Below are 25,226 nucleotides of genomic sequence, written 5' to 3' on the forward strand. Positions count from 1 at the left end.
ATCATTTTAGAAAAAAGTTTGGCAGTTTCATAAAAAATTCAACAGGGGCTTCTTTGGCAGTGCAGTGGTTAAGACTCCATGCTTTCACTGCAGGGGGCGCAAGTTCTATTTCTGGTAGGGGAATGAAGATCCTGGAGTAGGCAATGGCAACCCACTCCAGTATTCTTGCCTGGAAAATCCCAGGGATGGAGCAGCCTGGTAGGCTACAGTCCATGGGGTCTCGAAGAGTCAGACACGCCTGAGTGACTTCGTTTTCACTTTTCACTTTCATGCATTGGAGAAGGAAATGGCAACCTACTCCAGTGTTCTTGCCTGGAGAATCCCAGGGACAGGGGAGCCTGGTGGGCTGCCGTCTACGGGGTCGCACAGAGTCGGACACGACTGAAGTGACTTAGCAGCAGCAGCAGCAACTAAGATCCTGCATGCCCCCGAAACACAGCCAGTAAATAAACAATGGTGCAGCCAAAAAACAAAGAGACACACCTTAAAAGTCACTCTGAGATTCACCAACCAAAGAGATAACCATTTAAAATTCACTTTAAAAAGAAGCTCAGCATACACCTAACAAATAATCATTCTACTCCTGGGTATTCACCCAAGAAAAACAAAAACATATATCTACAGAAACACTGTATATCAACAGTTGTAGAAGTTTTCACGGTAACAGTCAAAAACTGGAAATCACCAAAATGCCCATTAAATGTGAATGGCTAAGTAAATTGTGCTATACAATGGGACGCGCTCAATGCGCTCAGTGGTATCCGACTCTTTGCGGCCTCATGGACTGCAGCCTGCCAGGCTCCTCTGTCCGTGGAACTTTTCAGGCAAAGGTACTGGAGTGGGTTACCATTTCCTACTCTGGGACATCTTCCCGACCCAGGAATCAAACCTGCATCTCTTGCGTCTCCTGCATTGGCAGGTGGATTCTTCACCACTAGTTCCACCTGGGAAGCTCATACAATGGGAAACAACTTGGTAATAAAAAGGGATAAGCTACTGATATATGCAGTGGCAAGGATATATGCTAAATGAAAGAAGCCAGACCAAGAAAAAGTAGGGGTATACTGTACTTATACTTTTCATTCTATTTATACAAAACTCAAGAAAATACAAACTCATCTCCAGTAACAGAAGGGAAATGAGTAGCTGTCTAGGGACTTTTGAGGAAGGAGGAAGGGAGATGGGGCAGGGAGGGATGAGAGGGAACGAATACACAAGGAAACTCTGGAGGGAGACGTATGCTTAGTATCTTGGCTGAGGTGACAGTTCTAGAAGTCAAATGTAATATGTCAGAATTTACCCAATTATTCATGTTAAATATGCTCAATGTTTGTATGTCAATTATACCTCAATAAAGCTGCTATAAGAATAAATAAAAACAACAGCTTATTTGGGATATGAAACTTTGGGGAAAGTTTCTTCTTTCAAACCAGGAAAAGGCAAGATTAAAGTTCATGGCCAGCACCCACACAGATGTCACTTTTATATGTATATAATGCCACTGTAAAAAGTAAAAGCAAAAAACCAAGAAACTCTTCCTTTCATGAGGTGCAAATGACAGAGGTTTGTCCATTCAAGCCCCATTATGACACAACTTATTTCTGAAGCCTTTCCTTATCACTTTAGTAGAAAGTGATCATTCCCTCCCGTGAATCACCATAACACTTACGTTAACTTAATTTTTGGATTATTAATTCAATACATTTATCCATCTACCCATCACACATTTACTAAATGCCTCATAGAGAACAGACATAGGCTTGGTGCTAGAAATACAAAAGTGAGTTGAACACAGCTCTTCACTGATAAGAGCCTCATAGCCTAGTGGTAAAAGATACATTTTTAAGTGGCAGTAACACATAACAATTATTTCAACAAACACAAGTACAAAGGAAACACAGAGAATGAAATTCACTTTGTCAGACACACTGTCTTGTACTGTAATGATTTGTTCAGTGTTCCATTTCCCTGCTTCACTAAAACTTCCTGAGAACAAGGGACTTATTTTAGTCATCTACTAAATTACCTAGCATAGTACCCAGGGTAAGTGTTCTAAATGTGTATATTTGTTTGAATGAATGGAAACTCCATTTCACAGTTATCTCCTCTTTAATCTAGATGGCAAGGCCACCATAAATGCTGACTTCTCAGGTGAGTCCCAACTTTAATTCACTTTGCCAACCAAGGCAAGTAATTTGAGAGGAGATAAAGTAAGAACTTAAATCTAGAACCCCCAAATCCCAAAGGAATAGCTAATACCCTTTCCCCAGTGAGAAAAAAACAGGAAGGAAGAAGAGGGGGACAGGGCTTGACCAGCAGAGACACAGGACAGAAGGAAGACACACAGGGATCAAGAGTCTGTGTGGGTCCCAGCAGGGCCCTGGATGTGTGTGTGTCTCCATCAGGCACTCCTCTGCCCGGGGTACACGTGGACGGCAGTCATCTAGGCTCTGTAGGAATACCCGTCTCCCCATGAACGCAATTTCTATCGATTCTATTTGGGACTTCCTGCTGCCCCAAATGAACATAACCCCCTTATCCATGCTCAGTTTCTGAGGGGGCAGAAAGGCAGAACAGACTAACTGTGGGAAATTATAAGCATAGGGTAATGGAAAAACACACTTCTCTCATTTTGATCAACATACATACAATCGTGAAATTTCAGTTAAAATATAACTGATACCAAATGAAAAGGTCTCAAGTTACAACTAAAAGAGTTGGATTAAACCTCAAGCAGAAACCCTTCAAAGTTCCCTTAGTGCAATTACGAGAAGAATTTTCCTCTCTAAAAGATATGGCAGATCTGCTTCTTGTACTTACATCTACAGAAACAACAGGTCTCAAGAGGGGGAAGGAGAAATTTATTTTTATTTGTCTGGACCTACCACCCCGACAGATGGCTCCAAGAGATGACCGGTGGACCCTGGAGACGGGGCTCTTACCTGTAGATAGGGTCCTGCATCACCAGCATCTTGCTCTCATCCCACGTCCACTCCTTTTTCTGCAATAAAAGAAGCTGTAAATGAATAAGTTAGGCTTGTCCTCAGCTACAGAACCAGGGCACACATTGAGCTACTAATGCTTATGCAAACACATGCGTTTGCTTCTGGCCTTGTTCCCTCTAAGAGGCCTGGAGTGGATTGCTCCAAATGGACAAGTGGAAAATGTCAAGTATCTGGTCTGATGTGTCTCCTTCAAGCACTTTAGGAGAGTGTCTCTCAAGGGTGCAGAGAGTAGGCAGGAGCCAAAGGGTCTCAGGGGACCACAGTCTAAATCACACTTTTGTGGAGAAGTAACCAGGAAAAAAGATAATACATCACTCCTGTGGAGCAGGAGAAGCAGGGAGAACAGAAGAGAGGAGTTGCCACAGAGACTGATTGATGCTATCAAATTCATGTGCAATGTGGACCCCAGCCTCCCTCCCTTAAAGAGCAGAGGGAAAGGCTGAATGCAAGCCTGGCAAGCTAACTAGTACATTTATAGTCACCCCAAATAGGATATTCACCTGGCTGTGAACCTAACCTACTGTGAACACAAAGGAGATGGAAGCTAAGCAGCTGGGGGAGTGGACAGGAACGGGGGTGGAGGATGGCAGTGGGAGAGGATTCTAGGGCAATACTGGAACCCCAGACGCCTGATGAAGTCAGCGGCACCCCGGTACGTCGGGGGAAGCAGCCACCTCAAGCCCTCAGGCGCACCTGCAGGGCAGGGACAGAGAATTCTGCTCCACCTTCACCGGCCTTTGTCAGGGGCAGTGCGTTCAGGACACCTGGGGGGAACATTCTTGGCTCTCCACGGAAGAGAACATGGGGAGTGGGTTCATTACCAGCTCGCAGGGTTGGAAGCCCTACACTCTTCTCGGCTGGGGAGTCTGCAGTCCCTTGTGACTCCTGGCAAGGGGAGCGTCTAGGCTGCCCATTCACAGTCTTTGCTGGCCTGGGGTGGGGGGAGCTTTTCCGTGTTTTCTGGCTGGAAGTTTTCTGCCTTGCTGGGCCTCCCCTTCCCTCCTCCTTGGGTTGGAGAGAAAGCAGGCTTTGCTGGGGTTCTGTGTCTGTTCCCACTGTCATATCTGGGTAGCAGGCTTCTTTGACTCTGAGTCTGGGATAAACGAGATGAAAACTAACCTCGGGGAACTCACAACTGTTTCCTTCCTTGTGTCCCCAGCCAGGCTGCCTTTTCTCCACCTTTCAGAATCTTAGGTTTGTTTTACAGATAATAGTCAGGGTTTTCAGCTGCACTTTAGCAGGAAGAATAGAGAAAAATGCACCCATCTGAAAAGTGGAAGTCTGGCTTGTATGTTTTTACAAAACTCCAGATGCCAGGGCTCTGGCTCTTTGGAGTCATTCATACGATGATGGTGTAAGCTTATGTGAGGCCAGTTTAGCTTTAACAAACATTTCAGGTGATTGTGATGTGACCCTAGGGTTGACAGCCATTTTTCTACACCAATGAAAAGGTGTAAATTGAAATCCCTAATAGGAGAATCTCAGCATACTTCCTCTGGAGTCTTGGGCTTTGCACAGGAGGGCCTCCTGACATTCTAAAGACAGCCAGCTGATGGGGATCCCATTGTCCCTGGCCAGGACCCGTTCCTGGTGTTACTCAATGAACAGCCACTGTGAGCTGAATATTGGGAGGGCTAACAAGTGAGGTTCTCTGCTCCTGAGGGATCCAGCTTCAGTGCGCTCACCATCAGGAAAGTCTGCTCATTAGAGTCCTTGCTACTCTGTTGTAATTGTTCAAAGTTAATAGAAGAGTTAATAACTCAATGCACCAAAAAGCCCATAAAGGTCTGAGGAGCTGCCACACCCACTGCCCCTCCAGAGGAAAGTAACCTCAAAGAGGGTTCTTTCTGAGTGTGGGTGACTTGGCTTACGCTGTATGCAACTGATGAACCGTCCTTGCTAATCAGCCATGATCGATGGGGCTCAGAATCAGCGCCGCCTGCACATGAGCAAGGTCAAGTGTCACAGAGGGGCTGGCCAGACCTGCCCAGTCCTTGAGCTCCATGACGAGAAGACTCAGGTGTGCACGCTAAGTCTCTGCAGCTGTTTCTGACTCTTTACTATGCTATGGACTGTAGCCCGCCAGGCTCCTCTGTCAAAGGATTCTCCAAGCAAGAATACTGGAGTGGGTTGCCATGCCCTCCTCCAGGGGAATCTTCCTGATCTAAAGATCAAACCTGTGTCTCTTGCATCTCCTGCATTGGTTTCTTTACCACTAACGCCACCTGGGAAGCCTGAGAAGACCCAGTTCCACCCAATCAAATCCTCTCCTTGGAGACAATCAGGCCCTAGATGGAGCTCCCAGTAATGGTAGGTGGGTTCTGAGACCAGGTGTATAGCTTTCCTCTCAGGACTGCACCCCTGAGGAAGCATCGTGTGCCAGCCCACATTTCCTCCCAGCCTGGTATAAGCCTCTGCTGAAGGTGATCTGGGCAAGACTCTTCCTTGCATGTCTAAGGAATGCAACTAATACTTTCATCAAAAGGAAAGAATATATATGCAAAACAGAAAAAGAGACACAGAAATACAGAACAGACTTTTGAACTCTGTGGGAGAAGGTGAGGGTGGGATGTTTCAAAAGAACAGCATGTATACTATCTATGGTGAAACAGATCACCAGCCCAGGTGGGATGCACGAGACAAGTGCTCCAGCCTGGTGCACTGGGAAGACCCAGAGGAATCGGGTGGAGAGGGAGATGGGAGGGGGGATCGGGATGGGGAATAAGTGTAAATCTATGGCTGATTCATATCAATGTATGACAAAACCCACTGAAATGTTGTGAAGCAATTAGCCTCCAACTAATAAAAAAATTTAAAAAAAAAAAAGGAAAGAATAATGAAGCAAATAATACAGAATAAATATTTTTCTTTCTCTGGAAGATCTGAAGAGAAGGACTCCCAGGACTCCCGACTCCCAGGGAATCTTATGTTATTTTATTGAGGAATATCAGAAGGGGCCACAGCAGGCAGAAAAAATACTTTCCTTTTTAAAGTGATATGAGTATCCGTATAGAAAATCCTGGCCAAAAAATAAACAGACATCTTTTCACTTACTAATTTTCTTCTTCTGAAAATTCCATTAAAATCCACTTAAGTAAAAAAGTCATAAAATCCCATTATATTTCCCTTTAAAGGTCTTGTAATAATCCTTGCATTACTTGTAGTAATCCTTGAGAAGGGGACCACAGAGAATATGATGGTTGGATGGCATCACTGACTCAGTGAATATGAGTCTGAGCAAGCTCCGGGAGATGGTGAAGGACAGGGAAGCCTGGGGTGCTGCAGTCCATGGGGTCACAAAGAGTCAGACACAACTGACCAACTAAACAACAACTACAGTAATCCTTGCATGAATCCATTCAATCTATGAAGGGATAAAGAAATTATCAAAATAACTCAAAGGGTTTGGAGGGTAGACAGGACTCACCAATGTTTCAGTTATTCAAAGAACCTGAGGCAAATATGGTTGGAGCATTTTAACCCAGTCTCCTCAAGGTCTGGATGATGTTCCAACACCTTGAGAACTAAAGGCTCTCTACTCCTCCCCACACAATGTATATCCTTCCTATGCCATCATCTCTCAAATAAGACCAGAGCAGTGCAGTTTCTTGAGCAAGGTGTCCCCATAGTTAATAGCCACTCAAGACTAGACTCAAGTTCTCCTGAGTCTTTGACCAGTGCTCTGGTATAATTCAGACTCAATGTATTATCTCAATAGCTTGAATCAGAAGGAGGTTCTGGATGTCTTAAAAATGACTTGATTCTTCTCTTTGCTTTAAACTTGTTTTAAACATCTCCTCCACTTTCCAAACTTTATAGAGAAAAAAAAACAACAACAACAACAAAGAGATCATCACCCTTCTCCCTCACTTTTCTAATAGTCTTCTAAGGAAAAAATTTTCAGGAAAAAAATGTTTTTAAAGAGAGAAAGAAAAGCTAATGACCTACCTTAATGGGATTATAAATCAAATTTGGCTTCAACTGTGGAGGAGAGATATATTATTGAATAATAACTAGAGCCAAATTCAGTTTAACTGTCCTCAGAAAACTCAGAGCTCCAAAATATGCCTGAAACCACTCCTTTTTTAATGTGGTAGCTTTGGGAGGAAATTTTCAGTTTTGCTACTCTCTGTCCTCAATGAGATGTGGTCTCCAAAATATGCCAGGGAATGAAGACATTTCACGTTCAAACGGGAATGGAAAAGGAGGCGGAGGAGGGAAGAGACGAGGAAGAGGAACGGCAGGGGGACACCCTCTAAAGCCCGAGGCACCTCTGAATACTTTTGAAGGAAAAAGCACCCTGCAGACAGCCCCGGGAGGACCGGCAGGACTGAGCCAGGCTGGTCTTCAGGCTCCTTCAGCCTGAGGTCCAGGCTCCGGAGGGCCCTACTGGAACCACTGGGAGCGCAAGCAGTGACATCGCTGAGGCCAACGAGCAAGGCCCAGGGGGACAGATCTACCTCCTCACTAGCTCCACAAGTATAAAGGAACAGAGATAAAAATGTGAGCGGGCAGAGCATGCTGATACCCTAGGGGCAGCCGTCCAGCATTTCGCCAACATCCAGAACTGGGGAATAGCTCGTTTTTCTTACTCTCTGTCCCCTCTGTACCTACAAAGGACACTTGTGGCGCTGCTGAGCCTTTTAAGAGAACTCTGAATTAGTTTATTAGCCCATCCCTCTCCCCGCCTCTCCCCACCCCAGCAGCCTCCCCTTCTGTTTTTTTCTTCTTTTTAAAAAATGTATTCCACACTCCAAGGTAATTAAAAAGTCATGAGATAGAGCAGCTTAACTTGAAGGAAGGTTCTGCTTCACATACTGGCTAATAAAAATTTTCTAGAGAAAGAAAGAGTCTGTCATACAAATGGAAATACACAGCCACCAATTACAGGAAGTTTAACTTACTCCAGTACTCTTGCCTGGAAAATCCCATGGACTGAGGAGCCTGGTGGGCTACAGTCCATGGGGTCACAAAGAGTCAGACATGACTGAGCGACTTCACCTTCCTTCCTTCCTTCCTTCCTTAACTAACCCAGGGACCCCAGGAGCTGCATTCAAAATCCATCATTAGGTGCACACAGGGACCCCACTCCCAGACAGTGACCAGTGTCCGTCGATTCTGAGTAGGCCCATCCTCAGAGACACAGGGATCCCCTGACAGACAATGAGAACTCCCTGGCGGCCCTGCCAAACCTTCCTCGGACCACACTGGAGCCTGAGACTTTCACCCAACCTGTCTTCCTTCCTTCCTTTGTGCTCCTTCACTTGGAGTCAGACCCACACTACACCTGACAGCTATGCCAGCCTTGCCTCCCTACTTTCTCCCACGGGCATTTAATCCTGTCATGGCATTTAATTGTTGGAGGACCCAGAATAACACAAAGTGAGAAAGTGAAAAAGGAAAGATACAGGAGAGTCATATTCAGCTGCTTCATTTTCTCATTCTTACTGGAAATTTCCCAGTTGATACGGAAGAAAAGTATTTTCTTCCACTTAAGAACTTTATATGCTGCTTCCCTAATACTATCAAAATTGATCTCAACTTTCAAGACAAACAATGAGGCTCAGGAAGCTAACTTACTCCCCTGCAAGGCCATCTAGTTCAGTGGCAATTAAAGCCCAACTTGTCTACCTCTAGACCCCACATCTCTTTGCTACTCCAAGTGACAGAATCAAAGGTTTTCACTCTCCACTGTCAGGAAGCCTTTCACTTTCAACAGAGAGAGAGGGTAACGGGCTTGCAGTGCATGTTTTTATAAGACTGCTGAATGAGGCGAGCACATCCTTAAGTACAGATTCTTCTCTTTCCTTTATCTAATAAGTGTAAATATCCAGTCCTCCACGAAACGTTACAGCCATTGTTATTCCAAAATTTCCTGGCAGGGAGTGAAACCTGGTTCAGAGGTAGTCAGCCTGGAACAGTGCCAAAAACAGAAAACAGAGTCAGGGATATGGAACCCAGCAACGGATATGGCATCTTTGGAGGTCTTCCCTAGGAACCCAGAAGTAGAGGAAAACTCTGTACTTCCATTTATTTCCTATCCCACTGGAAATTATCAGGAAGCACACCACAAAATCTGTAACCCTTATTAATGTTCTTGAAAGCAATGGTGACTTCTTAAACAATAAAAAAAAAAAAGAAAAAACCACCTTGCAAAGGCCAAAGTAACTCAGCTTGGCAGGTTCCCCACACCTCCAGACAGAATGGGATTAGTCTGAAAACACAGCTACCACCCATCTTAAGGTATAACCCATACAGATCTAGAAAACACAATTCAAAACTGAAGCACTAATAAGCTCTCACACAATGCACAAAATCCCTAACATGCCTGTGTTAAAACTAGCAAAAAACATGGTAGAAAGAAGACTGGATTCAGTTTAGTCCCGGCTCTGACTGCCTGGGTGACCTCAGGACCATTTCTGGTCTACTCCTGTCCTCTGTTAGGGGATCAGACTAGAGCACTTCCAAAGATTGTTCTCCCAAATTCTGGTTTTATAATTCCAAGCTGTGTGTTTTCATAGGAATGAACAGTACTCTTGGAGCCGGAAACTAGTTTCCTTGCAATGTGATATCCCAGTGACAGGGTACAGGTTAGAAGTTAAAGACACTGGATTGATTAATTAGGCACCTCCTATAGAGCAGTTTTTCTCTAAAGGAGTCTGAGGAGATTAGTTCACACACAGCAACACGGTGACAGGAAGAACCCACTTGGGATCTGAACAAGACAGACCTGGTTCAAACCCCAACTTCACCACTGAAGGGACTTGAGGTCTCGGGCAAGTCACTCAATCTTCTTTTGCAAACCAAACCTAAAAATGGTACCTACCTCACGGGATGGATGTGCAGACCTAATAATTATACACTGCATCAAACAAAGCCTAGCAAATGGCAGGGGCTAAATTTCAGTGTTACCTATTATTGTTAGATGTACTTGTTATCATCTTAGTGTGTAATAACAATCAGATGGCTCCCATTGGTCTTCTGCCTTCCCAAACAGATAAAATAGAACCAGAGAGAACACATGGTCTTTGCCCTTAATGGCTCAGAGCCTATGGGGGAAAGACACAAATAACTAAAATGCAATGCTATAGGAGCTATGATAGACCTATGTGTGCATATAGCTAATTTTGCTGGAAAGCTAATTAATTTTGCTAATCTAATACCCCTATGTATCCTACCCAGTTCCTTTAGACACAATAAATATCTGTTAATGAGAACAGCAGAGCCTTTCTAAAACAATGCTTTAGGGGATTCCAATACACTTATTGGTGTGTATAAAAAAAAAAAAAAAACACAGGAAACAGAGGCCCTTTAGTCCTTTTGTAGAAAAATCCTTTGGATGAAGTTCAAGACTAATCTTCCTTATTCAGAAGTCCACTCCCTAGCCAATGGTGCTGTAGTGTGATGCCAGTACTGTAATAAATAATAATTATCATATACACAGAAAAAATCAGTACTTGGGCCTTGCTGGGAGTTGAAGATAATGTGCTGGTTGAGAAGCCACAAAGCAAAGCCAGTCATCTTTGTGGCTGGGTTATGCCACAAACACAACCTAAGATGCATAAGGGAACTTGAGAGTCATTATCTGTTGGTGCCAGTTAAAGACAACAGCATTGTAGGCACATTAATAGAACCAAAAAGATGTTTTTGTTTCTCTTTACATCTCAATAAGAGATGATCCCAATATATTTGGCTATTGCCTGTGTTAGAATAAAGCATCTGATGGTCAGAGTCACTGAAGAAGTCCTGCTCATAATATAATGAAGTTAGCAGTTTCCACTGAGGCCTCTCTATGCCTAGGAAGGCTCTGATCCATGTTTTTTCAAATGGGAAGACTGATGGAATGAGAAAGAGGGAGAAGAACGTGACAGCCAAGAGTAGCAAATAAGACTTCATTTGATCCAACTGCTAAGTACTTAATTCTTCCTGATTTAATGACACCCTCATACACAAATCATATTCACTCACCCAACCAGCCAACAGCCACAGTCATTGGAAACACACTGCCTGCACCAGGCGTCCAAGTAAGTGCTGGGCTTACGGAGCTGGCCCCTGAACTTAAGCATTCTCTGCAGAACAGGAAGTCCCCGTAAACACTCTTCTCCCCCAGCCGGGAGCCACACCATCATTCAACAGTCTTGGACAGGCTACAGAGAGAGCAGCAGCTTGGAGGCTGCTTGGGGAAGTTCCTGACCTCTGAGGTTCCCATCCTGCCCTGGAAGTTCAGGAGACAGAAACTTTTTACACAAACCTATCTGGTCTCTGGGGTCTGCTTTCTTTGTAGCACAAAAGGTTCTCAAAAGCCTGAAGAAGCACAGGTGACCTATACATACACACACAAGCCCCTAAAAGCATCATTGCAGAGCCGGTACAGAGTAACTGAGCCGACAAGGTTAAAGTGATCGCCTAATCCAACTCATTTAAGAAGACTTGCTTAGAACCACATAGCCAGGAGGTAAGAGTCTGGACTAGAACCTAGGTCTTCTCCTCTCAGCTGAGGGCTCCTTCCAATGTGCTACACTGACCTAGTAAAAAGCAACAAGCTCTTAGCAGGAGGAGGGGACTCTTTCAACACTTTTATTGACCAGTACAGCACACACACAGTGAGGCTATACCACACGGTGCCCACGGCTGAACATCAGCCACGCCTCTTCCCACACTCTCAGCCACCTGGCAAGGGCTCCAGTCCTCATCACTGAGATGTGCCGACTGCTCCATTTCCTTGGAGAGAAGCATGGCCTGTCTACACTTGGCCCCTCTCTATTCTACAAACACACACACACACACACACACACACACACACACACGCACACACACACACACACACACACACACACACACGGTGTCAGCATACTCAGATACCAGAGGACAGTCACGTGGGAATAAGATGACAAAAAAGGCTGATTGCTATTAATGTGCATTCATCTGTCAGAACCAGTGTAAAATGAACCCTGTGATTAAAGGCGTCATCCAAATCACAACCACGGCCTGAAAGGGCCGAGATGGGAGGGGCTCCCCTTTCCCAGGCCTGGCATCAGAAGAGTCACGCTGAGGAAAGACCTGTTGGATCAGCTGTTCTGGGCCGCTGGAGGGGGAGCCCACACTAGAGGTTACCGGGGATAGAGTTTCAGAGTGAGTCACCGGGTCCCAGAGACTCCAAGACACTTCTCCAGCTTGGTTTTCATGTACTCGGTGGAAGGAGGCTGGCTTCTCTGCCAGGCGACTCTGCCTCACACAGTTGTCCTTGCATGGTATGTCATCTCGGGCAAAAAGCTTAGACTCTCTAGCCTCCGTTTCTCCACATGCACGATAAGCATGACACCATGTTTGGTCCATGATACACAGGAGACAGGTGAGATGGGAAATGAGACTGTCCTCTAAGGGCAGAACCACGAACGCACCCCATACAGATCAGCTCAGACGTATACTAAGTTACCTGAAAGGCACAGAAGAGGCCCCAGGACAGCAGGCCTGGGAATGTAACTAACTGCAAGTATGCAGAGATTACACGAGGCAGAAGTGTATGTTTACTGGCGAGGTGGGGAGATGCCAAGACATTCAGCCACAAAAGCCAGAAGTCAGAGTCACGAAGGCAAAGCCTGGACAGTCTGTTGAACAGACTCTAGGAGCAGCATGTACCCAGCAAGGTCACTCTGAACATCCGGTTTACTATGGAGCCAGAGGCCAGGAAACACTCCTGTCACACAATCAGCTGACTTGCTCCATTTCTGTGCTCAGGGAGCGACCCTCTAGTGACGTGTCTTCTCACATCACGCGCCTCTGACAGAAGAATATGCTTCTGAGGCTAACGTGAGTACCTGGTCTAGAACACCGTATAATGTCTCAAACTGAACAAAGGACCTGATTTCTGGTTTATACATCGGCCTCTTTTGAGCTTTGTCAGTGTGAGTTAGTATCCTAAGGTCCATAATTTCAAAACCTATGAGTCTGAGTTTCAGACTCTGAGAGGCTAACAAATCGGCCACTGGTGAGGGAGCAGTTTAGTGAGGAAACTGTCTGTGTGGTGAGTTCCCTGAAGGGATGAGGTGCCATTAATGCTGACCAAGTGAGATATCCAGATGACTTTTGTAGGAGGACTGGTGAGGAGATGGGACAATAATGGGTGTGAAAGCATCTTGCAACCTGAAGCGTGTTCACAAATCACAGCTACCACTTTATCAGGTGGTACATGAGAGCACCAACCCATGAGTCACCCCTCACGTGAAGGGCAGAGAAAAGCGAACTGACAACACAGGATCAAAGCCAAGCTGGGGTTCAGCTTGAGTGCATTGGCCCATTTTTCCTCTGAGGATCTCTCTTGCTTTTCAATTCACATTGGTCATCATCTGTAATTTCTTTAATAGGGGCACAGGGATCCCACTGACCTGATAGGCCTCACTTATTCCAGTAACTCTCCTCAAGAACCTCTGAGAGGACAATATTCTAAAGACTGTCTCAAGGCTAACTGCTAGGTACACATATGTGGGGTGGAGGGAAGGGGCAGAAAAGATCCCCAGGGTAAGAATACAATGGGGACTGTTGTCCCCACAGTGTAAGTTTATAAAGTCGGGGATATTTAATAAGCTATTACAAATTCCCTACTACTTGTACATTTTTAAGGAGTTAATTCTTTATAAACAGTATACCATCTTCTATTTTCTTCCTATAAACTTCCAATCTCACAGCCATAAAACACTTTCTAGAACCACCCCTGGAGATATTTAGGAAGCATAAGAGAATGAGTTTGAGTTTTATATGTGGGAGATCTTTGCAAATGTCCAGCTGTCCAGAGAAAAAAAAAAAGGGCTGCCTTAAGAAGTGGTAGATTCCTCATCACTGGAGAGGTCCAGTCACACACTAGGGAATGTCTTTTGGGAGGAGGACAGAGAAGATTTAAATCCTTGGATTGGCAAGACGACTACAACTTGAACATCTACCCCCTGCCTTTCCTACTTCCATGTATTTATCTTTTAATACCTCTACATATTATGTACCTACTACTATGTATTAGTATTTGTGTTTACCGTCCATAACCCCCAGGCTCAAGGTCTGCCTTGAGTCCCACTTGAACTAAGAGCAATGGAGAAAAGTGAAAGTGTTATTTGCTCAGTCATGTCCGACCCTTTGTAACCCCGTGGACTATAGCCCGCCAGGCTCCTCTGTCTGTGGAATTCTCCAGGCAAGAATCCTGGAGTAAGTTGCCATGTCCTTCTCCAGGGGATCTTCCCAACCCAGGGATCAAACCCAGGTCTCCTGCATTGCAGGCGGATTCTTTACCATCTGAGCCACCCAGGAAGCCCCGAGAGCAATAGAGGCTTGGAAGCAAAGGCAGCTCACGATGTCTATACATTAGTACAGATGCTGCTACACCAATGGGTATAAAACAAAGGCCTCAGCAGAGTCTAGAAACAGGAAAAAGAAAGTGCTTCTCCTCACACATTGTCCATCAACCAAGCCCTTTTCCATTTCTTTCTGGAAACACATACACTCTCCCCTCTGACTATTATGCGAATCTAGCCTTTCCCAGAACATCTTTCTCCCACAGCACATAAAATGGACACAAAACAGCCTAGTGTTTAGACAATGTACACTCACTTGCTGGCCTCTCCCCAACTCAGAGGATGGCCCATCACACCGATACGTTCCACCCACTGGGGTCACACCCCAGCCTTCTTGCACACTGAACAGTAGGTATGCTGAGTCTTGAGGGACTATTCAGGATGGGACAACTGCTTAGGAAGCCTCCTCTCACCTCCTCCCCCACTGAACCCTGCTGAACTTGAATTTAAAGCATTTCCCAAGATCAAGACTCAAAGGTAAAAGTATCGAATTGGGGAAAGGGGTGGATGCAAGGATGCCAGGAAATGAACCTGTCACCCATAGGACACAGGACTAAGCCAGCCAACTGGCCAGGCCTTTGGTCCTTGCCTTCTCTCTGCTCCAGCTACAGCCTCTCCACACTGCTGCTGGTTAGAGCAGACCACCTCACCAGATAAGGGAAGGATTCTGCCCCGAGAGCAGCCTAGAAAGAAAAGCTACCCCACGCCCGTCTACCCTGCGTCTCTCTTCACCAGAGTTTGTGGTTCAGAGTCACTTACCTTTTTCTTCTTCTTCAGAATCACTTTCACTCCATCCACTGAAACCATAATGCTCACCTTCTTCTTCTTGATGTTCTTGGCTTTAAACTCATACTGCAAGTGAGAAGAGAACAAAGAAGCGCAAACCAGTTAGAGTCGGTCATCTGCACAGACCCGGAGAGCCCGTGACCTGGAAAAGAGGGCCACGGATGGGGGTAGGGAGCTGCTGCAGTTTCTGGGGACATGAAGCACCTCAGGGGATGTAAAAGCAGGTGGATGTCTGTAGGCAGGGGCTTGGCGATACTTGGGTTGGAACAGGGGCTCTGAATGGTCACTGGTGTCACACTCAGCTATCACACTGGGCCATGCGAGTGGATCTGATCTATTCTATCAAGATGAAAACAGAGCCTACTTTGAGAATCTCATGAGAAATCCAGACCCTTCCCTCAATAAATCATTCTGACATTTAATGACTTTCATTGTCAGTCAAGTTTTCCTTGAGTCTACCCAAATGCTGCTGAGACTCTATTCCATCCTCAACGAAGATTAAGAAGAGCTGGAATCCATCCTCAGATCAGGATTTTTAATTTCTTAAAGATCATTATGAAATCTAAGTTACTCTCTACAAGGTCAAGTCCCAAATTCCCTTATCTGTACGTCAGTCTTCAGATCTACCCACTAGTCTGAAACATTCTAGACAGTATTCTAAAAAGGATCTGACTACTGATGGTTACAAGGGAGGGCATCACATCACAAGCCCTATATTCTAAACTTCTATCTGCAGTCCTGAACAGGCCTGTTTCAACCACAAACTACACTGCTGATGAATGCTGGCCTTCATCCTCAATCCCAGATATTCTTCTATTATATTTCTCATTCACAGCCATTTCTTAAGTTTGTGCAGGTAGTCAGAATGGTGCTATAACTCTATATTTTCTTCACTGAACTTTATTCTAAGCACTTATCCATTTTCATCTGGTCCCCATCTTGGTATCACCACCTAGCAAACTTACCTGCCCAGCTCTCTAATCAAACATTTGGACCAGAGATTTAAAAATAATAATACAGGACCCAGGGCCAAAATGTCTACTCCAACCCATAGGCTCTATTCTCTGGGACCTTTTATACTCAAGACCCTTCCCCACCATGCCACCACCCGAGCTTGGTAAAGTACCACCTCCTTGCCTGTACATCCAAAACCTATTTCTACTTGGTATTTTGAAAGACATGAATGTAATCCACCCTAACAAGATAAAAACATAACTTATCTTGAAAATCTCACAAGAAATCTAGAACCTTTCCTCGGCCATGCTGTTATACTCTGATTTTAAGAACTCAAATGAGAGCTTCCTACCTGCCTGTACTTGATCCCTTCCACTGAAATGTCAGCTCATTTTCTTGTTCTGTTGCACAGCTAGCTCTGATGCCCCTTGGCTGTCTGCTTCTTAGAGATAAGGACAAGACCCGGCTAACTGAGGTGAAGTATTTTTCTTCACATCATCAGGGCAGGTTCCGGTTTACTGCTGATCTGAGTCTCTAGGTGATAACAACATAAATCACTCCCCAGCCTGGTGGTTGCGTCTCCTACCCTCCCAATCACTCTATCCTGTCAACAGCTGTCCTCTTCACCAGGGATCCTGAAAGAAGAGCAGCAGACACACAGGAGAAAGAGAAAACATCAACTTCAGACTCTGTTTCAGAGTCTGGGAACCCAGAGCCAATCAAGAAGAATACAGGGAAGGACAGGGAGACGTGCTATCTGTACTGGAGTCTGGCTTGTGAGACAGCCTTGGTCATGTTACAAATTGCTAAGTCAATGGCTGCAAGCTGGTGGAGGGCAGAGCTGTGTGATCGGCACGCAATGCAAAACACGGCTACCATCTGCAGGGTGTTCCCCTGACTGCAGCATTCCGCTCAGGTGCAGGACTAGATGAGCTGAAATTATCTCTGGGTGGGAGAGCCAGCATGAGACTCTGTACGTCTGCTGACTTTGGCCTTGTTCCCACTGGGAGCGGTGAACCAGCTCCATTTCCTGCCACACCTGCGTTTACCCCTGCTTGCAGGCTTTCAATGAACACAGTCTTTCAGCTGTGCCTCCCTTGGAAACAAATCACTACAATCACAGCTGCTCCTGCCAGGAGGAGGAGTGCAGAGGGGTGTGCTATGAGCTCAGGGGGGAGATAAGGGCTTAAGAGTCCAGGAAACACCCGGAGGTGGACAAAACCTGCCCCAGACAGGTCAATCTCTGCCTGCTTTATTGTCTTTGCTCTCGTCCAGGATGCCACTTGCACAAGCTCCACACACTCCCTTCTTCCTTCTTTCCAGCAACAAATCAAAGTAGCGAATATTAAGGGCTTCCCTGGTAGCTCAGTCAGTAAAGAATCTGCCTGCACTGCAGGAGACCCAGCTTCAGCTTCAATTCCTGGGTTGGGAAGATTCCCCTGGAGAAGGAAATGGCAACCTCCTTTCAGTATTCCTGCCTGGAAAATCCCATGGGCAGAGGAACCTGGTGGGCTACAGTCCATGGGGTCGCAAGAGTCAGATACAACTTAGCAACTAAACCATCACCTCTGCAAGGCACGATGTCACTTCCCCGCCCTGGTTCTAGACAGCATATTATTGCCGGCTGAACCAGACCCATAAATGGCTTCTATTTCCAGAAAAATATGACTATGTCGCTTTATTGTTTGGTCCATGGTCCTATTGGTTTCATTCTCTTTGGGATTTTTTTAAAAAATCAATATCCCTGCCCCCAAACCAAGGCTGGCAAGAGGCGCCCAACCAGCTCTTGGCCTGTATATCTAAAATCTAAACCATTTCCATAGTTCGTACTTTGACAACCTTGGTCATGTCTTTAATACCCTGATCCTAAGAACTCAAAATGCAACTAAACATTCTCTTTGGAGTGGAAAACAGCCTCTAACTCGATCACTGCCATAGCTGCAGATGGCTCTTCTTTGGTGTGTGGGCACAGGACAGCATGGAAAAGCATGACCTAGGGACTGCACTAGACTCTCAGAGACAGGGATGACACAGGTGCTCCCCCGCACGACAGCTGCCGGGTGCTCCCCCGCACTGCTTCAGAGTCGAGGGGGGCGAGAGAGGCAGGAACAGGCTTCCGGGCCCCATGGCAGCGGGCAGCATGGACTGCCTGAGCGCTGCCAAGGCTCATCGGCTGGACCCACTCTGCACCCACTCCACACGTCTGGTGGGTGGATGTCTCAAACCCTTTCCAACCAGAGAACAGGTACTCAAACTGCAGTTCTGTTGAAAACCAGGGAAATGAAATCAAGTGTCTGAAAAGGTTCAAATCTTTATTATCATAAAACCATTTATTTATATGGCAATTATACTTCAATCGGACAGTCATGTTATTATGCTCACCAGGGGGACAGAAAATGGATTTTAAAGAGAGAAGATGATAGGAGTGGCCAGGGGAACAGAGAGAAGAGGCTCACAAGGACAAGCTCTCCTCGTTCTCAGACTGCACTATTCCAAGGGGTAGGCAGGTCCAGGAGGAAGCATCTGTGTTCTGCCGGGTAGGAACCTAGTCTGCCCAGGTTTTGCCAGGGGCCAAAGAACAAACAGGACTGCTGGTGCCACCGTCTGCGGCCCAGGCCAGCCTCCCACAAAGCCTGTGCCAGCTCTGAAGTCTGTGCCAACAGGCCTGGCTCTTCCCCCAGCGCAGCCAGGCTGACCTGATCTATTTGCTTTGCTAGTCAGAGCCCCACCAGCAAGGACAGATTAAGCCCGACAGGACCTGACCTTTTAGGAAACAAAACATTACAAGCCCTGGAACACTAACCACTGACTAGAGAGACCAAGTGTCTGGGTTCATAAACAAGAGCCTGGGGACCCTGTGTGGGAATAGTGAGCGTGCTGTGCCAACCAGTGAGGCCCGTGAAGGGGAGGCTGGGTAGACGGAGGGGCCCAGATTCAGCAGGTGCCAGGAGTAAACACCCAACCAGGGACGTGAGTACGAACGTCGGCTGGACTTCAGAGAGCTGCCAAAAGAACAGGTTCTCTCTGAGGCCCCAGCGCTTCCTTGTCCCCAGCTCCTAGGGCTAGGTCCTAATCCTGTATGTCTCCAGTTCCAACTACAGGGTGTCCAAGAAGGGGAAGCAGGAGGTCTGTAACAGAGGTGTGTGTTAATGAAGGGACGGGCCTAGCCCTGCTGTACTGCAGAAATGAGTATTAATGACAATCACTTTCTTAGGAGTCAGGGGAAGCTTGGGGCTGTATAGACAGACAGACAGACACACACACACACACACACACACACACTCACACACATCCATTTCCACAAAAATGTCTAGCTCCCTGAAGAATCCTGGATTTTTTTTTAATAAGGATCTTTGGTTCTTCAATTACCTTGTCTACAATTTACCTAGTGATGCACTCTCATCAGCTACATAGGAAGCTGATCCTCTCACTCTTCTCCATAAAATTTCCTTTGCCCAGCTCCTTCCCACTGTCCCCGCAATGCTTCCACTTATGAATCAAGGTGCTACTTGACCAAGAGAGGAGATTTAGTTTGCAAACACAGATAGTGATGTTCTTGCTTGGCCAAGCCCCTGGCTTATAATCAGCTGTGTTTACCACCTTTCTAGAATAAGTCTTGTGGCTTTGCTTCCTGCGACCGACCACAGAAAATTTCAAATGAATTCTGGTAGTGCAGTTAGGCATTTTAATCACATTCTGCCCACAGTCTCGGGTTCAAGAGTGCAAACACATCTCTGTAGCAAAACTGTAAGCACTTCAACCAAAGGCACCATCTTATAAATGGTTTGTGGAAAATCACTTTGCACTTAAAGTTGGAAAGTTTAACAACGTACTTGAGTGTGTGCGTGCTCAGTCAGTTCAGTCGTGTCTGACTCTTTGCGACCCCATGGACTGTAGCCTACCAGGCTCCTCTGTCCATGGGATTCTCCAGGCAAGAATACTGGAGTGGGTTGCCATGCCCTCCTCCAGGGCATCTTCCTGACCCAGAGATATAACTTGTGTCTCCCGTGTCTCCTGCAGTGCAGGCAGATTCTTTATCTTCTGAGCTATCGGAAAAGTCCCGATTCCACCTACATGAGGTACCTAAGAGTACTCAAATTCACAGAGACAGAAAGTAGAATGGTGGTCATCAGGGGCTGGGGGAAAGGGGAGAATGAGGAGTTAGCATTTAAGGAGTACAGAGTTTCAGTTTTGGAAGAAGAAAAGATCTAGAGATGGACAAGGATGATGGTTGCACAGTACAAATGCTGTAGGTAGATTTCATAGAACTGTGTGTTTAAGAATGGTTGAAATGGAAAATTTAAAGCATATTTTACCAGGAGAATATAAACATCTGAAAACACTGTAACAAACACATTTCTTCTCATGGCAAGTCCACTTTAATTCTGCTTGTGCAAGGACATTTCTGTTACTCTCCCACATGCAAGTCAAACATGCCATACTTTCCCATACTTCCCTGTAACTGCATTTGCTAATGTTTATGTCCAGAATGCCCTCCCCTCACCATCCACTTGATGAACTCCTGCTTATTCTTAAATTATCTGCTCAGCCTGCTCCACAGGGAAGCCTTGCAGGTCGACTCCCACTTCCCATATCCTCCCACAGAACTACACCATCGACTTGGCTGCTTCTGCCACATGTGAGCCTCTTCTATCACTCACCATTGATAGGTTGTGGATTTCCCACTAGGCCAGGCCCTTCTTGAGAGCAGGAAACATCTTACACATATTTGTGCCCAAGAATACAGCAGCAGGACACAGGAGGGTGATAAATTAATGTCAAATAAATTAATGAACACAGCTGACAGTGGTTATTTACCAAGCCTGAGAAAACATAACACTGTCTACAAAGGTAAAATAAATCTCCCATAAGTTAATTAACTGATTAACAACTCAAGTTATTAAAACCTAGGTTCCATTCCATGGGTATAAAAACCGTAAGAAGATCTGCTGCTGCTGCTGCTGCTAAGTCGCTTCAGTCGACCCTGTGCGACCCCATGGACTGTAGCCCACTAGGCTCCCCCGTCCCTGGGATTCTCCAGGCAAGAACACTGGAGTGGGTGGCCATTTCCTTCTCCAATGCTGGAAAATGAAAAGTGAAAGTGAAGTCGCTCAGTCGTGTCCGACTCTTAGTGACCCCTAAGAAGATCTGACTTTCTTTAACTCTTTTAAACTCCACAGCATGCTGGTAAGTACCTTATCTTTTGCTTGATCCATACTTCATTAAGTGAAATAATTTAGAGCCTCCATCATTGGTCAAGGCTGTTCTCAATCAACTCAGGTACAGAGGTAACAAATCAACGGGATGGTCATGCAGATGAACCTCTGTTCTCTGGGCAACCCAGCTTCCCTAAGATCCAGCCTATGGAGCCAGAATGTGAAGGACAGGGCTGCCCAAAAGCATCCATGCAGTCCCTGACACTGCTGTGTGGCTCAGTAACTTGTACTGTTCATTCCCATGAAACCTCAGAAATTTGAGCAAGACAAACACCAAAGCTGGTACTGAATCCACATTCTAGAATACCTGAGGTTTTTTGGAATACCAGGTACGGACATTTAGTTCCTATCTATCAACTTCAAGCCCAACATAACTTATTTTAGCAAGACATATCACTGAAAGTTGGGTGTAAATAAAATCCCCATCAAGTGCACATTGTTTAAAAGAAAGCAGAGGAGCTACTTTTTAAAGAGAGGAATATTCATTGCCATTGTAACATAAGTGTAGAAATTACATATTCACCCAGTTCTGTAGACCAGGAGGTCTCAAACTTGTTTTAAATTCCTCTTGGGATACCTGATAAAATGGCAGAATCTGTATCCAAAGCCAGACCTCAGAGACGCTCACTCAGCCAATCTGGGATAGGGCCAGAAGTTGGCTGCTGCTGCTGCTGCTTTTTTTAACAGAGGAGGCAATACAGATCACATTGTTCACAAACATTACTCTGGTCCATAGAAGCATACTACAAGAGCTTTTACATATTTTTATTTGTATCCAGAATTGCCTTAGACAAAAATCAAAACATCTTGATTATATATGAAAATACTATATTTTAAGTGCAGATGCCATTATAACAATTAAAATACAGATTCTTAGGAAAGCACCACTGCTATTTACAGTTATCCATTTTCTAAATCAAAGGCATTAAAATGACAAATATTATGCTGGGAGGGAATTACTCTGGATGGTAGATATCAGGTGTTCAGACATTGTGTTTTACATGTTTTGTATCTCTGAAACATTTTTTACATTAAAAAGTATTTTTACTTTACAAATATCTTTTCAAATTAGTACTAGCATTACTGACACCCTGATAAATGGTCAAGAAATGGAGTTCACTCATAGAAAAAAATACAATAAGAGAAAAAATACACATAGATGCTCAATCTCACTAATCAAAAGGCAAATCAAATGAGATTCCATTTTAATGTACCAAACTGTCAAATATTTTTACAAAATGATAATTGTCAATTGTAATGAGAATACGATAGGAAATAAATTCTAGTGAGGGTATGATAAGAGAGATACGTATATACTACTGCTGGGAATCTAAACTGGTACGACTTTTTAGGAGAGCAACTTATAAATATCTATCAGTCCTAAACACGGCTCATACCATTTGATCTCAGTACTCCCATCAACAAATTATCCTAAAAAAACAGTCACAGACTGGCACCAAGATCTGTGCTCAAGGGTTTTCAGCGTATCAGTTATGTAGAGGCTCAAAAATATACACTAAAATACAAATGAACGGAAAAAGGAATTTCTCCTTCTTTCTATAAGCATCTTTCATCTTGGTGTGAAGGCTTTACTCCTACTTACTATGTAAGTTAGAGGAAATTTGAAATTTGTCCTCTTAAGGCAATTTTGTCTACTTTGGTTTAAGACAGTAGTCCTCAGGATTAACACATTCTTCTTTTGGATCATCTTTTAGGATATCCTTTCTTTTCTTCCCAAGAAGATCCAAGGTCACAAATGGCATGAGTAATTTAGAAATTCAGTCTGAAAGGCAGGAGAGAAGGTAACTTTCCCAACTTTCCATGCATGCATGTCTGCTCAGTCGCTCAGTCATGGCTGACTCTTTGTGACCTCACGGACTGTAGCCCACCAAGTTCCTCTGTCCATGGGATTTTCCAGGCAAGAATACTGGAGTGGGTTGCCATTTCTTCCTCCTCCAGGGGATCTTTCCAACCCAGGGATAGAACCCACATCTCCTGCATTGGCAGGTGATTGATTCTTTACCACTGAGCGACCTGGGAAGCTCTCCTCTTAATACGGCTACAATGGCTACTGGTATACATTGTCAGTTTTTTCTTCTTTTTCATTGAATTGTAATTAGCATGCAATATTATATTAGTTTCAGGTGTACAACACAGTGATTCTGTATTTTCATACATTATAAAATGTTTACCTTGACAAGTCTATTTACCATCTGTCATCATATAGAGTTATTCCAACATTATTGACTATAGTTCCTATGGGGGCTTCCCTCATAGCTCAGTTGATAAAGAATCCGCCTGCAATGCAGGAGACCCTGGTTCAATTCCTGGGTCAAGAAGATCCACTGGAGAAGGGATAGGCTACCCACTCCAATATTCTTGGGCTTCCCTTGTGGCTCAGCTGGTAAAGGATACACCTACAATGCAGGAGACCTGGCTTCGATCTCTGGGTTGGGAAGATGCCCTGGAGAAGGGAGAGGCTACCCACTCCAGTATTCTGGCCTGGAGAATTCCATGGAGTATGCAGTCCATGGGGTTGCAAAGAGTCGGACATGACTAAGCGACTTTCACTTCACTTCATTTCACAGTTTCTATGCTGTACAATATATCCATAATGTGACATTTATTTTATAGCTAGAAGTTTGTACCTCACCTCTTAATCTCTTTGACCTATTTCACCCATCTCCCCCAAATTCTTCCCCTTTAGGCAACCACCAGATTATTCTCTGTATCTATGAATTTGTTTCTATTTTGGTTTTGTTTTTTAGATTCTGCATGTAAGTGAACTCTATACTGCATTTGCCTTTCTCTGATTTACTTCACTTAGCATAATACCCTCTAGGTCCACATATGTTGACACAAATGGAAAGATTTCGTTCTTTTTTATGGCTGAGTAGTAGTCCAGTAATATTTTATGGCTGAGTACTTTTATATGCCACATCTTCTTTAATCATTCATTGATGGACACTTGGGTTGCTTCCATATGTCAGTTATTGTAAATAATGCTACTATGAAGACAGTAAGTATACCTTCTTGAATTAGTGTTTTCATTTTCTTCAGATAAATATCCAAAAGTGTAATAGCTAAATCATATGATAGTTCTATTTTTAGTTTTTTTTTTTTTTGAAGAATTTCCATATTGTTTTCCATGGCTGTACCAATTTACATTCCCACCAACATGAGGTTCACATGAGGGTTCCCTTTCCTCCACATCCTTATCATCATTTGTTTCTTACCTTTTCGATAACAGTCATTCTGCCAGGTGTGAGGTGATATTTCACTGTGATTTTGATTTGCATTTCCCTAACGATTTGTGATGGAGAAGGCAATGGCAACCCACTCCAGTACTCTTGCCTGGAAAATCCCATGGGCAGAGGAGCCTGGTGGGCTGCAGTCCATGGGGTCGCGAAGAGTCGGACACGACTAAGCTACTTCACTTTCACTTTTCACTTTCATGCATTGGAGAAGGAAATGGCAGCCCACTCCAGTGTTCTTGCCTGGAGAATCCCAGGGATGGCAGAGCCTGCTGGGCTGCCATCTATGGGGTCGCACAGAGTCGGACACGACTGAAGAGACTTAGCAGCAGCAGAAGCAGCAACGATTTGTGATGCTGACCATCTTTACATGTGCCTATTGGTCATCTGTATGCTTTCTTTGCAAAAAAAAATTTATTTAAGCCCTCTGCTCATTTTTTAATTGGGTTGTTCTCTTTTTTGATATGAAGTTATAAGAGTTATATCAACCCCTTATCAAACACATTGTTCGTAAATATCTCCTCTCATTCAGTAAGTGAATTTTGTTGGTTACCTTTCCTGTGCAAAAGCTTCTGAAATATTTAATCAACAAAAATTTAGAGGAATTCTGGTGTTTGAAATGTTTGGGATCACAGATATTGACCAGGTATTTCATCTTATGAAGAAGCCACT

General features: G+C 44.7%; 1 protein-coding gene across 2 annotated transcripts in view; it reads right to left on the reverse strand.

The window, feature by feature from the left end:
• C20H1orf226 (chromosome 20 C1orf226 homolog) overlaps nucleotides 1-25,226 on the reverse strand; it is a 344,131-nt gene that overhangs the window by 90,900 nt on the left and 228,005 nt on the right. Inside the window, exons 3-4 of one of the 2 annotated variants that reach the window (XM_043876285.1) lie at nucleotides 15,104-15,196; nucleotides 2,943-3,001 (exon numbers count right to left, since the gene is read on the reverse strand). In XM_043876285.1, the coding sequence (XP_043732220.1) occupies nucleotides 2,943-3,001; nucleotides 15,104-15,196 (152 nt within the window). Of the gene's footprint in view, nucleotides 1-2,942; nucleotides 3,017-15,103; nucleotides 15,197-25,226 lie in introns of both variants that reach the window. The other variant, XM_043876284.1, reaches the window with a different exon arrangement.

Source organism: Cervus elaphus, chromosome 20, assembly GCF_910594005.1.
Source record: "Cervus elaphus chromosome 20, mCerEla1.1, whole genome shotgun sequence".
Classification (NCBI taxonomy): Eukaryota; Metazoa; Chordata; class Mammalia; order Artiodactyla; family Cervidae; genus Cervus; species Cervus elaphus.